Below are 15,738 nucleotides of genomic sequence, written 5' to 3' on the forward strand. Positions count from 1 at the left end.
ATAACACGTGAGTATACTATGCTGACTAAATTAAAGTTTTAAGTAAATAAGACTTACTTTCACTTAAACAGCTTTACAGTTGCATTTACAGTTAGCCTATTATTTAAATGTGACCCATTGGGAGTGAGACGTTCACAAGACTCTTCTCTCTCTTAATATTTACTTTATTATTTGCACTCACAACTGCCAACTGGAGTCATTCAAGTCAGGTGAACGGGTGCGAAGTCTGAGCTTGAACTATATACACCCTCAATCTTTTCTCATAGCACATGTTCTTCATTCGCGCTATTCAATGCTCAGCTAAAAACACTTAAAAAATACCATCACAACTTAATGCAACAGTTTATGCATATTTATCTATTTAGCATATAGAAGCACACAATCAAAAATAAACAAATACAATGACATTTAACAGTTTTTGTTCAAACAATATGTAACAATGTTTGTATTGCAGTACTATTTATCACTTAACGTTATAAAGCGAAAAGCGATAAAAGCTTCTTATTCTCTGTGAAAATATTTGTTTGTGCAGTCTATTTTATTTTATTTCTCCGGAAAATCTCATTGGTCCAAAATCCTGCTCCTCTAGTTGTATATTAAACATCAATGCTCTGATTGGCTGACTATTGCATCACACAGCATTTTCACTTTCAATGTCAACATATTAATTATTTGCCTGGTTAGGAGACAATATTATGTATTGCTTGTAATGTAACATTTTACCTAAAATCTTCAGCAAAATTGCTAAATATAAATGCAAACATAAATCTTATAAAATTACTCATACAGCTGTAATATTTGTTCATATTAATGCAGAAAAAGCAGAACACAGAATTTCTATTCAATGCTGTTCACATCTGACAAGAGTGTGGGCTGCAGAGGTGAAGAGTGACGTATAAGTTTTGAGACAGACTGATGATTCAACGCCTTGTGTACTTAATATAGAGTCAGTGTGTAGGATACACTGAATGCAGGTTTAAAGTGGATTCACGGGTCCAATTTAGCACTAGGGAGCAAAATGATACATGTGTTTGTCATAAACCCTTGATTCCTGATTTAGCAGTGTGGAGGGTCTGGAAATGTACAGTGCTTAATGACCCTTAATCTTTATTGAAACGCGGTGTGTAGGATGCAGCTCTGGAGAAAAGTGCACTGTGGACTCAAACGCAAAGATGAGGGATTACAAAACAGTCTTTTGTCCCATTAATCAATGGTAATTCAACTTCGATTTAATAAATGAATTCATTGACAGATAAATTACTATTATGTGCAATAACGCGCTACAAAAAACACCACTTTAAAACATTCTGTCTATCATTGTGTGTATCTGATCATCTGATCTTAAGCAAAAAACACAACATTGATTTGGCAGTGCATTCATGCAGGACTTTAGTTTTTGTCAAATGACCCTTAGTTTTTTATTTATTTTAAAGGGGTCATATCAAATGGAGGAATCAAATGACCCCTTAATCTTTTGAGAAAAAAAACTTGTCGTACAAGAAAAACATTGTGACTTTCAGAACTCAAAACATTTTCAGTTCTTATTTTTAACAGTATCCCTGGACATTTCAGTCTGATCTTAGTAGTTTGTATGGCACATTTACACAAAGAAGTGTTACATTTACATTTATTCATTTAGCAGGCGCTTTTATCCAAAGCTACCTAATCATGAGGAACACAACTGGGTCATTTTTAGGTTATTTTCTTTTATGCCAAGTCTAAAAACGTTAACATTATAGCCACCCCTCCAGTAACTTTTTTTTTTAATTACGATATGACCCCTTTTAAGGGCTGTAATGTGAATACGGTTTGAGGGTTTAACTGAGAAACTGTTAGAAAGGGATCAGAATAACAACACAGTATACAATCAAGAACATCAGAATTACAATCAGCACATCTCAATTTTATGTGATAACATTTTAATATGATTATAATGTCATGTCTATTTTACACAGATTTGTTTGATCTATATAATATGAATTCTGTGTGCAAAATGCTGATTCATTGCTTTTACAGTAACTGAAAAACAGCAAAACTGCATTACCGCTCCACTTCTGTCAGACTAAATGGTACTTCAAGTCTACTGCACTTCCTCTCCTTTCTTCTGGAGCTCTTGGTTGTACCTACACACACAAATACAAAGTGCGTCACTCCTTTAGAATGCATAATGGTTTAGCCCAAGGAGGGGGTTTGGGTATGGGTATGGAAGGTGGCCACCCACCGGCAGAAACATAAAATAGTTATCTCTGTCCACCAACATTTAAGCCTGGTGTCACATCCACCAGCTGGAGTGCCCATAATCTCCACCAGAGGGCAGTCCTCTTCACTCCTGGGCTATATCTCATCATGATCTTCCAGTCCCATAACCCATTGCCTGGACTCATACCCTCACTTTCACAAGTGAGACAAGTGTCAGACTAAAATGTCTCAATTTCTCAAAGACTAAAATGTCTAATTTAGTCTCAGACTAGAATGCATGTTTGAGCTGTTTTAACTGAAAGCAACTTGCACTGACATATCTTAAAATGTCACTTTCATTGTTTTGTCTCAAGATGCACACCAGTCATGTTTTTTGTTTTTTTTCTAAGGCATGTTTATAAAAGCTACTTAAATGCTCTAATTGAACTAAGGCCTAATCCTGGTTTAGTCTTAAGCCCTGCCTATATAAGCCCAGGCTGCGTCCGAAATTGCATACTCTCTCTCGAGTAGGTGCTTATTTTGAATAAGTAATTACTTCATAACTACTAAAAAAGTATGTTCTATATAGTATGAGTGTGTATAGTATGAATGTAATCTGGACATACTACATTCGCCATGTTATCACTGTCATGTGACCTACCAGCGTCAGTTGCGTCGCTTCACTGACATTCACAAATCTTCTCCCGTGGCCTCATGGGATAGTAAAGTGTCCATTGTATGCACATATTGCCCTATTAAAAAGCTGCATTTGGATCCTCAACCGAGCAGTTCGTGAAACCTGGGGCCATAAGACTTATCTTAATCATTTATGGAGGCCATAAATCAAATATCTCATCTTTTTATGTACACTGTAAAAAAATTCTAGCCTCTCCAAGTCAAAATTTTCTAGTGACTGATCATCTAAATTTTTAAATTGGCCCAAATGCAATTCTTGTTGCAATAGTCTGTTAACATTGGCTCAATGAGAAATAATACGTCAGACTAATTGAAAAATTTAGATCAGCCACTAGAAAATTTTGACTTGGGGATGTAATTTTTTTTTACAGTGTACATAAAACATGGTTTAAATGCTAATGGAGATCATATACAATTCTGTAGGATTGTGGACCTCAAGAGCCAGAGTTGTCCATCCTTGGCCTATTCTATAATATCTTTTGCATGTTAATCTGCAGTGTTTTTGTAATATATGCGTAATTAAAAAATTAAGGAATCAGTAAATTTACTAATTTAAAAAATAAATAAAATTAAAACAATATTTACTTTACAAATAGACAAATACATTTATATATAAAATAATTTATTTAATTTTATTCGTTTTTTTAATTTCATTTTTTTTATCAACCAGCAAACAGTGACTGAATTGGAAAAACACCCTTTTGATAAACAATGTCTCAGCAAAAGCAAATAGTGGTATCAAATATATAGTATGCCCAAGGCAAGTGTGATAAACAAAAACGTTATTTTTTTTATTTATTTTTTGTAGTGTGAACATTACAGTACAAGCATTTATACGTCATTTGATGTTTAATTAAAAAATTTGTAGTAATTAAACTGCATTTTAGTAGCTTGATATTAGCTTTAAAAAATACTGAAGCTTTAGCTGATGCCACTTATTCTAGATTTTCTGACAGATTAATACTTTGAAAAAAAAGAGATCTGTTTTTTTTTTATTTAGTTAGTTTTTATGTGTTTAAAAATATGACACATTTAACAGCTTAAATTTACTTTTTGTTAGTATCTTGTTGAACTCCAAACCATTGAACTCAAAGTCTTTGCAGCTTAACCCTACAACTAAGCTTGTCACCTGTGTGTATTTACTGATGGTAGTAAACACAGCTGACCTTAGAACAGAACAGAACAGAACTCATAATGACTAACCTCCATATTCTCATGAGCTGGACGCTTCCACATATGCCCAGGAAGAAGTTAACAGCAAACAGAGCCCAGTTCTTGGGAATGATCACCAAGCAGTACCTTGACCAAATTAATCCTGGAAAGAAACCAGAGGGAGTCGCTGTGTTGAAATAAAATCCTTATTGCAGAATCAACACTGCATTGTGGGTAAAGTGGGTTAAGGCCTTGTGAAATTAAGACTTATATGGGTCAAAACGTAGGCCAAGATCACACTTGAGCTACTGAATGGTAGTATGAGAATTTTTTTAAACAGTTATGTTGAGAGAAAAGACTACCAGTCTCAGAAATGCTCTGTCAGAGTCAGAAAGACAGACACAGAGAGAATATTTTCTTGACTGTCAAATTAGAAATACTGCTCAAACATTTAGTTAAATTCATTTCAAGCTCTATTTTCAGCCAAACTAATCTCAGGTTACTATGAGGCTTTAGATGAGATATTCTAATCTAGAGGACACTGACAACAGCTACTGATGTTGATCAATCTTGACCAAACAACATCGAGCATGTCTCTCCACCTTGAACACGTACCTGTGGCTGTAATGACGCAGGACTGAGAGAGACTGAGCTTTTCTGGTGGCCGGGTCATATCAGAAAATCCAGCCACAACTAAACCCTGCATGAGGAAAGACAGAGCAAACAAGAGCGAGCTTGCCATAAGACCTTGATCAGCAGGAAATTCATGATATGATTGCATTTACAGCAGCATTACAACATTTGGAATTGCAAAATATTCACTGCCAATTTGCACAACTTAAAGGTGTAGTTCACTCAAAAATCATCCTTATCACCCAAATGCCTTTACAAACCAGTGGCTGTCAAGGTCAAAAAAGCAGCACAAAAGTAGTCTATGTGACTTCCACCCTACATTCTAAATCTAACAAAGCCATAAAATTGTTTTGTGTAAGAACTAGAAAAATGTAAAAACAGAAGATGGTAAAAGGTGATTATAAGTGCTGTATATTTTATCATTTGTGTATATTTAAACTGTGAGGGGAAAACAATTCTCATCTCACCCATTTAAAAACAGGTGCCCAGAAGAAAACCGTCTTTGGCCCTGGGAAAAAGAAAAAAAAGAGAAAAAAATTATAGAAATTATGACAGTGCTAGGAGCTGAAAGTGCTAGAGTTGCACTATTATGGATAAATTGAGAATCAATTATACATAAATAAAATAAAGATCACAATTCTCCCATAATTCTGAATTGACAACTAAACAAAATAACATGTAATTTACTAAAGGTTCTGACAAAATGTTAATTGCTGCAGTCTATTTAAAAATATCTAATGAATTAGAATTATTTTTGGTTAAAAATGTATTTAAATGAATGACTCAATGACTTTTTGAACGGAACTCTTAAATGAATGATTCAATGGCAAATACATTCAATAACAAATAACAATCCCTTGTCGCCACCAACTGCTGTAATTATGTAATTGATGCAATCATTATTTTGAAGTGTCAAGATACTTTCCAAACATGATTTACTCTAGGGCTGCACAATTAATCGCAATTAACCCGAAATCACACTTAAACCGGCTTAGGCTTAGTGCGTTTACGAAATCGCATATCTAAACCATATATTGTCGTTGTCGTGTGTTTATTCGTCATGTTTAATCAATCAAAGCGTATCAATCTTCTGTTTATTCAGCTACAGTGATAAAATGATGCCCATAGGGATTTCCTGGAACACCTATGTTATCAGTTTCTGCACAAGAGCGCCCCCTTGCTTTAAGATAAAGCAGCATTTACTACTGATCACAGGGCCATGCTTCACTGACAAGCTGCGCATAAAAAAAAAGACAATGCGCAAATGCAGATCTAAATGTCCGCTGTGATCATACTTGTCAATTGTTTAATAGACATAGCCGAACCGTTTTCGTAATTTAGGAAAAAGATAGTGGGATCTTCTTATATGTTTTCCCCCATCTCAAATCGAGCCGTTCGATTTTATGACGTCACAAAATCGACGCCCCTCCCACGATTGTTGATTGACAGCAGCGTTTCAACACAGACCCGCCCCCGCTTGTGAGCGAGCTGTCAATCATAGTCCGCGCGGATTGGCGCGCGTCATTGCTGATACGCTGGAGCACTGTCTATGAGCAGAATGGCGTCTAAGCGATTGTGGTGTTCTGTTCTTGGGTGCAATAAGGAACACAGCAGTCATGATGATGTTCCTAAATCCGAACCGCTGAAGACGCAGTGGCTGAGTTTGTTTTCGAAGGGAATATTCCCCACGATCAACGTCAATGCTTTCATGTTTGCGCAAATCATTTCACACACCAGACTGCTTTACAAACGAGGGTCAGTATAAAGCTGGTTTTGCTAAGAAGCTGCTCCTGAAAAAAGGATCGGTACCAACTATTCATGTTCCTGCTGCACCTCCAGAAGAAGAAGTGAGTGTAACGTTTTATTAACCTTTATATTAATCTTTATATTAATCTTTGCAAATCGCTTGCTGCACGCTTCACGATGAATGCGGCTGTTTACACTCAGGGTACATTATGGCATGTTTTCTATATACGACGTTCTCAATATAATTCATAATCCCACGTTTATAATGAACAACGCGTTATGGTTATTGTGTTACAAAGGGTGTACGCACAGAACAGAGGCGGGATGAGCAAAGCTCATTATCATTTAAAGACACATGCACTGAAACGGCGTGCTGAAAACAGAGCTGTTTTTGACCAGGTAAAATGAGTGTTTTCTTAGAATACTAATGAGAATTTTTAATTAAAGTATATTACAAACTTTTAATTTAGACCCTAAAGAATCATATTAGCTTGTACAAAAATGGCATTATATGACCCCTTTAAGGATGAATCGTGCAGCACTACAAAGTGCTACTGTAAAAAACAAACTTGCTGTCATTTAATTTTTTTGTTCGATGCTCTAAATTCCTAGCCTAGAAATCTAGACGCACCCTAGCGGCAGCAAAATGTATTTTGATCAACATCTTGATGTAGGTCTGGCTTGCCAGGCTACTAAATTCCATAAAACTTGAAAAATGCTTGAGATCAGATAAGATCCACCTAAAAATGTCATGCAGTATATGATCAGAAATTATCACCCAAGAGCGTTGGAGTAGTCTAAGCAATGTATAAACTTTAAGAGTACGTTTACATGATAACAATGTAGGCTACTTAAAACGAATCAGTTTTTCCTTTGCTTTATTCACGTACAGACGATAATGATGACAAAACGATCCCCATATACATGTATCCGCTAAAACGACTAAAATGCTGTGTTATGCATGCAAGGCCAGTAGTTGGTGGTGTCGCTACGTGCCTTTAGACTGAACACGTAATACGCATGACGTCACCATTTACATAAATTTGCGTTTTTGTAGTTTACACTGAGACAATAACGATATCGTTTTCAAAAACTTGCACTATGAAAACTGTTTTCAAAAGTTTATTAAAATAAATGTTAGGGCCCTTTTACGCACTGTTTTCAACTTAAATCAGGAAACTTTTCATGCGTTATGGCCGTTCATTTATACGACAACTGCGTTTTTGGGGCCCGAAACCGCAAACTTGAGAAAACGGTGACGACGTCATGTGCTTGCATATTACATGTTCAGTCTATAAGAGCATAGTGTTTCTTTACAAAGGTACATCACCAAATAGGAAACCAGGTCTACATGGTTATGGTGGACAGAAAGATGCACATAACACTAGCTCATTCAAACTGTACAAGCCAGGCCCTAAAATGTATGAATTTCGTTGCATCAAATTGCAGCTGCAAACAAATGATGATCCTAACTTTTCTCAGAACTAACAGCTCTCTCAGCCATTTTGTGATCCCAAGGTTATTATGGATGTATGAAGTTCATTTAAATAGTTCATACAGATGTTTTCAGTTAACGTCTGATGTTTAATTTTTAAAGGTAGCCTATAATTTGCTTTACATCTTTACCTGTGAAATGTTTGCATGAAAGGTGTGCTTGTGCTATCTTTCTTTATAATAAATGCCACTTGTCTAACGCACTCAAGTATCTGCAAATTCTATGACTGCATGAGAAATAACACCAATAACACTGCGGCGATAATATAGAGAAGATACTATGTAGCCTAATATAGAAAACATTAATGCTTTAGAATAAGAATACAGCAATTAGTCAATGACTGACTAGTGTGTTACTTCAGACAGGAGAAGAGTAATTTCTTTACCAGCAGGGTGATTGTAGATAGGTCTTAATTTAGGCGGCAGCATTAACTCGATCCTGTCCAGGGTCCGGTGATACGACGCTCTCAAACCACCGGAATAAAAACGACATGATTGCAGTCGTAAATAAAGTCTGCTGCTGCTCATAATCTTTCAGTGCAGTGATCAGAGCACGATGTCGATGGGAAGTTATTAGGTGTGCACCTTCTCTCCACCCTTCGAGACGACCTATCACAATGTCACCATCAATGAAAACACGTTTTGGTGCCAGGCAGCGAGCCTACAGAAACACAAACAATGAGATACGTGAGACCGTTCTTGAAAAATACACTGAGAAATGAATGAATGATTGAATATATGACCAATCTCTCACCCTACATTCATTCTAAAATGGGCTCCTTAGATCTCTAAAGGGAAATGTGCTCATATGATCTATTAATAGGTAACCTAGTTGAATATTAAAGCGACTGCACTGGTGCTCGCCAAAAAGTACTAACGGCTTCCGTCCAGCAGATGTCACTGTCGGTCTAATCGACGCATCCTGAAAATCCCGTTTTGGCTTGTGGAATCTACTGTCTATGGTGGAATCGAACGAAAAGAAGTGAAAAGAGAGTGAATTTGGCAGTAGCACCTCACTGCAGTACACGAGATCCAGGGGGCGGAGTTGGATCCAGATGTATTGTACCCCTGGATTTCGTGTTCTGCAGTGAGGACCATCTCGAATTTGGAGCAGAAAATTGTTCAAATCTTTAAATAATCCATGGTATGAAATCTCATTTCACCATATTACTTGATTGCTAATACAATTTTTGATGGTCAGATTTTAATAAAATTGCAGCAGTGCTTATTTGAAGAGAATTATATATATATATATATATATATATATATATATATATAACTAGATTATTATAGTATATCATGCTAATTTCGGTTTAACAAACAAGTTTATACATACTCTCAAAATGTTATGCAACCTTGACACAGTCAACTGGTTTAAATTAGAAGTAGTAGGCTACTTACTGTCTGTGCATGACTGTTATATGTATATATATATATATATGTATATATATGTACACATTACACAATAGTGAAACTGTACATTTTAAAGAGTTATTATAAACCATATACATTTCACACTACACCAAATATAGCATGGGGGGGTGGTGGTGGTGGGGGTGGGGGTGGGTCACATCTTTACACTAGTGAATGGGAACATTGCCAATTCATGGGTTCACTGAATTCACTTGGCAGCTCTGAATATGGGTAAATGTGAAAATAATGATAAGATGCTATTTTGCATATTGCCTAGTATGAAAAACAAATGATTCTCTAATGAATGGCATCAAAAAACAACTAGATCAACATCCTTCTGTATACGTCTGAAAAAAATAAATAATCCACACACTTGCACATTAAGTGCAAAACACAAAGAAATGCTTTATGCATGCATGTGGTTGCTTGTATTTTTTTTTGCATGTAATACTTAGGAATTTTTGTGTTTCATTCCTTAAGTTCCCCTTTAATAACAGTAAATAAACACTACCAGTAACTTGTTACGCAATATCTGGCACTTATCTAATTTATGTAACTGTGGGGAAAACAAAGCCACGGTTGAATGGTAATCATTGATCGTAACCATAAATCTTAACTTTAATCCTTTTAATGAATACATTTTTATAAAAGAGAAGTTCTAACAGAGGTATCAGAGTGGGTTTTTAGATTTAAATCAATAATTAATTCTCTACAATTAAAAAATGAGCAGATCAGAAAATTCAGTTTGATCTGCCTCCGTCACAAATTACAATACTTTAAATTACAGTAGGCCTACATGCAAAACGTAATTTTTTGTCATGTCTCATACCATGAGAGATTTTATAGCGTAAACAATTTGCACAATTTTATAACAAAAACATTGTTCAGTGATAGGTTGCAACTTGCGATGAAAAAAGAGGCAAATATAATTCAATCTGGTACTGTAACACCAATTAGAAAAGGGTTAAACATACCTGATGACAGTTGTAATTCCACATTTGGCTTGAAAATGATTTATGATCTGTTAATGGATGTTGTTTAATTTGATATAACATCTACTCAAAACCTAAATGTAAAAAAATAAATAAAATAAAAAAAACTCTAAAAATATTGTGGTTGACTTGATGGGAAGGTTTGTAATACATTCCAATATAGACTATGCTTATACTGTCTACGCTCTGTGTTGGACATTAATTCACACAATTTAGGGATAAGTAGAAGATTTTTAAACTACTTTAATTTGTAGCTGACAAATATTGGAATATTATATCGAAGTTGAGACACACAACATGACACACCCAAATTCTGGCCAACAGGCTTTTAAACAAAACTCTTAAACATTTCCAGGTTCTTCCTAGGAATTTTAGCCTACATTTTAGAATGGGAAAGTTCCAATGAATAAACAATAGCACAAGTATTCAATAGCCTATAAATTTCATTACTATTACATTAATTAGCATTATAAACAGCAAGTGAAAAATGAAAAATAAAGTCATTTGGAGGCAAAGTGAATAATTCAGAGCCGGATTCAAGCAGGAAGGCTTTAATTTTGACAGACGTGAGGTGTTTCACACGGATGTAGTCATGAAATATTCCTAATCATGTGCTTACCGAAACCGAATGAATCACACTCTTGAATTTTCATCCTGTGTTACTGTAATCGCTTGATAAATGTTCGCGCGCGTGATTAAAAACACGCTCGTGTGTTTCTGGATTACTTATTTCAACACAACATTGTTACATTACGACTTACGTTTTTGCATCAGTCGCCGCTTGAAGATGTGGATTCATTGTGAAACTTATAGAAGGCAAGTCTTTCCAGAGGTTTCGGTTACATCTTTAATATATTTGTCTACTGAATAGTCAGCACAATAGTGAAAATGTAGACTGTATGTATTGAGATTACATGATATAGAAGCATTGCATGACTTCTTAAAGCGGAAGTGTTTTTATCAGGAGTCACATGTCGCTACTGTACGTGTTTGTTTCTGTGGAAAGTCCGGGATAACCCTGCCAGAAAATCCCGGAAATTATTAAAAGATTTACTAGATAGATAGATAGATAGATAGATAGATAGATAGATAGATAGATAGATAGATGATCACTGGTGTTATTAGAATGCAAAAGATCAGAAGAGTTCAACACAACACTAAAATCTGATTGAACGTTGATCCCAAAAAACTGAACACATCCACTGGACGCAAAAAAAGTATTTGGACACTTATGTCACAGTTTGTCGCATTATTAGCAGATGTCGACTTATAAAAACATTATAAAAAAAGTGTAGGCTACATACAAATATGAATGTTATTGTGAATATTATGCAAAAAAAAATAATATTTTATAAATCCTGAATGCATGTCCTGATATTTGTTCCTTTCACCGTTCAGTCTTAAGTTTCACGGAAAACAGAAAGAAGGATTTAAACTTTTAAACTTTTGTCTGCAATGCATGACGCTCCAAACAAACCCAGTTGTGTATTCTGGATATTTGAAGCCAATCATAAAATTCCCCTTTTTACTGGAAGTTTGGGGGATGGCCCAGGTAACCTATATAGGCTATGTATCTGTTCATAGATAGAAACCTGACTATTTTAAACATGCTGCGCCTTCTGATCATATTAAGTTTGCTCAGAAGAGGTCTGTAATTGACTTATTTTATGGCTAAATCTGAAACTGCTCTGGCTGGATGTTGCTAAACTGGATGGAGATGGTGGGAGGCTTATAACAACATCATTTTTTTCATTCCACAGCTTACCTTTCAGATATTGTAGCACGAGGAGACACAGATGTTGTGCTGGGTCAGGATGCTTCACTCTCTTGTACGCTGCCGTTCGCGTCTGGAGTCAAACATGTCACCTGGCAGCGGGTGCGCATCGTGCGCACGCACGAAGATGTAAAAACTCTGGCAACATTCAGCGAACAATTCCAGGATAATGTGGATGAGGCGTATGTGGGAAAAGTCCATTTAACTCTGGCGACATATAATTCAACATCGATTAAGATCAAAAACACAACATTTGAAGACGAGGCTTGCTACATTTGTTCCTTCAAAGTGTATCCATCAGGACCCATACGAAAAACCTTGTGCTTCACTGTTAAAGGTAGGTAAATACCTGCAACCAAAAGGGAAATCACTAAGGTTATCAATCAGATTTTCAGTCAGAAACACAAGGATCAATTAACAAAGGCAGTTTTGAACCAAAACATTGAACTGTTTTTTAGACTAGGCCATATCAGTTTGGGGAAGGTTATGTGTTTTTTAAATGTGTAATTTTATAAATTTTATACAATTTCTTTTTGCCTGAACAGTGGTTTGACATGCTTTGCATTTTTTAAATGGCTGAAAAGCCATTAACGGCTTATAATAGGCTAATGGCAGGTTCCCAGGAAGTGACCTGTATTTTTAAATTAAAACTGTAACTGAAGTCGGCCAGTAAGTAAGAGGTGTGCGTGTAAAACTCACTCCCCTGGCCTCAAGAGGCGCACTAGAGACTGCGGTCTTTAGTGTTCTTGTTAGCGTGCCCCCCTCCCACGACTGGAGACCCCGGTTCGAATCCCGCTTGGAGTGGGTCAAATAGCACCCGGTTACACTTTTATAGTACGAACAGTAACAATGGCATCGGTTTTACTTGCTCAACACATCCTCATTTTTTGGAAGTACATGCAAATTAGATTTGCTTTTGCAGTGCAGAAAACAGCGTCTTCTCGACATGTCGACCACATAAACCAAACTCTTCCTGGCCTAAGCTACAACTACAGTGTTTGAGGGTGAAAGTAGACATTTTACACGGACAGCTAATGAAGACCATAGGCTGGCATTATGCAGATGTGTTGCAAACCTATGTAGGTTCATGCAGGAATTATTGTAAGACTGAATTTACTTACGACTTTAAAATCGGTTCTGTCTTTTGGGAGACAAAAATTCCTGTTATCATGAACTTTGATCTTTGAAACTTTACAGACCTTTTATTATGCCCATAATAGGGGCACTTTAATTGTTTTTTGTAGTCGATACTTGAGGGGTAATTTATTCTAAAAGTAAACCCTGAGAAATATTCCCTGAAATAAAAAATGTAATACTAGCTTCACTAATTGGTCAATAAGATGCAGAAAGTATGGCAAGTGTAGAGTATATGTTGTGTAAGTGTCAAACAAGCACTTTCATCCAAGATAATGCAGATATGCCCAAACTCATAAGGGATTGTGTGAATCAGAAGGTACACAGAGATCTGTCTATGAATGATAATGGATTCTCAGTGCAAGACTTTCATTCAGTTTCCAGTTCCAGAAAAACGAAAGCAAATGTCAGCATCATTGGGTTAAGATAGTATATTATACATTGTGAACTTTAATAGACATTTTGAGCCATTTTTTGAGCCATTCATAATTTATTGTTTAGTGTTAAAAGATTGTACTTAAGTAATTATGTTGCTGGTATTTTCCAGGTATCTCAGAAATAACAGCAGAAGTGAATCCTTCACCCACTTCTGACTCAGATGTTGTAGTCTCATGTTCAGCCACTGGTAAACCAACTCCAACAATCCAATGGAAATCATCAGAGACAGAACTGAACTTCAGGTCAAATAGTTTCACTAAGCTCAACGAAGACAGTTCAACCACCATTACAAGTAACATCACAATTCCACTGTCACAGTTTCATGGGAAGCACGTGGAATGTTTGGCTCAGAGTGACAGCGTGGAGAAGAGGTTTCAAATTTATGTGCCTAAATATGATTATAAAGGTAACTTGATATGACTTGATATGGTGGTTGTGGTTTATGGGTTTAAATCTGGATGAGCTAATAATAAAATAAGCAAGCAGTGGTAATACTGTAATTTCAGAATTAAGCTAAACAAGATGCATTTTCATATTTAAAATGAAATGATCTTTATCAATATTTACATGCAAAAACTCTTTTTTTGTTTCACAGAAAATAATGTCACATTAAGAAAGTATATAATTCCGATGTTGGTCGTGGTTATCTTCAGTATTGTCATAATTGCCTTCTACCTTCACACAAAGTTAAAAGGTAAGCAGAAATATATTACTTTCTATCAGGACCACATTTATTGCAATAAAGAACAGCATTGCTAATTATGTATATTAATCATTTCTTCTTTTTTTCAGATAAAAATCTGAAATCTGCTTGCACAGCATGAACTACTGGTCATCTGCCACTTTCTATGTGCTACTTTTGTAGTCTGCTACAATAAAAGAAAAAGAAACATTGTTTCCTTTTGTGAATAAGCTAATATTAATATAATTGTATAAATATCTGTTCACCTCAAACTCTGTATTTTCCACAAACAGTTTCTACATCCTGCATCTGCACTTTATGAATTTAACTATTTGTTATTTCTACCTAATATATTATTTATTGTTGTGAGTATTGTGTATTGCATTTTGAAGAATTATGTTTCAGCAGGCTGTCTTTGAGAATAGACTATATTTTGGGTTATCTGTCCATAATGCTCTTAAGTTTTCAAATAAAAATTGCTTGTTGGACCCAAACATTCAGTCATTGATGGCTAACCCACCATTAACAATAGCATAATTAGTTAACACTTTATTTGTCATTGTGTCATCGTTACATATGTTACATGCAGCTGCTATAGTAATAACTATAAATTATGCATAATTACATGCAACTAACCCTAAACCAAACCACACCCTAATCCTAGTTACTTAATTCCTCAGTACCCAATTGTATAATTACAGTGTAACAAAGACACCTTCAAATAAAGTGTAACCCATAATTCTTATGAATTCCCTTTGTGCATCATTTGCATGAGTCCGCAATACTCTGGAAAAGTATTCCATTCAAAAGAAAAGGATAGAGCAATAGCTATGGCCTTTTCATGTTCCAATGACACATGCACAGATAATTTTGTTTGTCAATATGCAGTGACCCATTCCAGTGAGTCACAATCAGCATAGATTTTTATCCCGAAAGAAAAGTCCCAAAAGTAACCCTGGAATGTAGAATGAATTCTTTTATTTATAGTTTCGGTTTCTTCCTTTGGCAGTGCATCAGTAATCAGTAAAATCCTGTAAGACAATAGAACTTTTGCAGAATTTCCAGGCTGCTCTTTTTTCATGTAACAAATTTGAAAAATTATAACAAATAAAGGCTTGAAATATCTCACTTTGCATGTAATGAGTCTATATAATATATTAGTTTCACCTGTTAAGTTGAATTCTTGAAATAAATCAACTTTTTGATGATATTCTAATTTTATGACCAGCACCTGTATATATATACGTATATACACTACTGTTCAAAAGTTTGGGGTCAGTAAGATTTTTAATGTTTTTAAACAGTAAAAAAACAGAGTAATATTGTGAAATATTATGACAATTTAAAAGAACTGTTTTCTATTTTAATAGATTTTAAACTGTAATTTATTCCTGTGATCAAAGCTG

At 35.4% G+C, this 15,738-nt stretch overlaps 2 protein-coding genes across 4 annotated transcripts; one reads left to right on the forward strand and one right to left on the reverse strand.

Moving 5' to 3' along the window:
• Positions 1-336: 336 nt before the first annotated feature.
• Positions 337-11,252, reverse strand: mpc2a (mitochondrial pyruvate carrier 2a). 3 transcript variants are annotated; one of them, XM_084091317.1, is made up of 6 exons: positions 11,066-11,252; positions 8,286-8,560; positions 5,127-5,167; positions 4,642-4,726; positions 4,078-4,189; positions 337-2,123 (listed from the first exon to the last, which is right to left on the reverse strand). In XM_084091317.1, exons 2-6 carry the CDS (start codon positions 8,425-8,427, stop codon positions 2,081-2,083), a joined length of 423 nt encoding a protein of 140 aa, XP_083947443.1. In that variant the 5' UTR covers positions 8,428-8,560; positions 11,066-11,252; the 3' UTR covers positions 337-2,080. The 3 variants fall into 3 exon arrangements, with proteins under 3 accessions (XP_083947443.1, XP_083947441.1, XP_083947442.1); XM_084091315.1 differs by lacking the exon at positions 11,066-11,252 and adding an exon at positions 8,654-8,804; XM_084091316.1 differs by lacking the exon at positions 11,066-11,252 and adding an exon at positions 8,659-8,729.
• On the forward strand, positions 11,090-15,457 carry LOC311068724 (OX-2 membrane glycoprotein; the record flags this gene model as incomplete). The annotated part of the gene is made up of 5 exons (XM_084091347.1): positions 11,090-11,120; positions 12,065-12,415; positions 13,760-14,056; positions 14,246-14,344; positions 14,443-15,457. Coding segments are annotated over 5 exons (810 nt in total), but the record flags the coding sequence as incomplete, so codon positions are not given.
• Positions 15,458-15,738: the final 281 nt, after the last annotated feature.

The sequence above is a fragment of the Abramis brama genome (assembly GCF_963993115.1).
Source record: "Abramis brama genome assembly, chromosome: 2".
Taxonomy (NCBI): Eukaryota; Metazoa; Chordata; class Actinopteri; order Cypriniformes; family Leuciscidae; genus Abramis; species Abramis brama.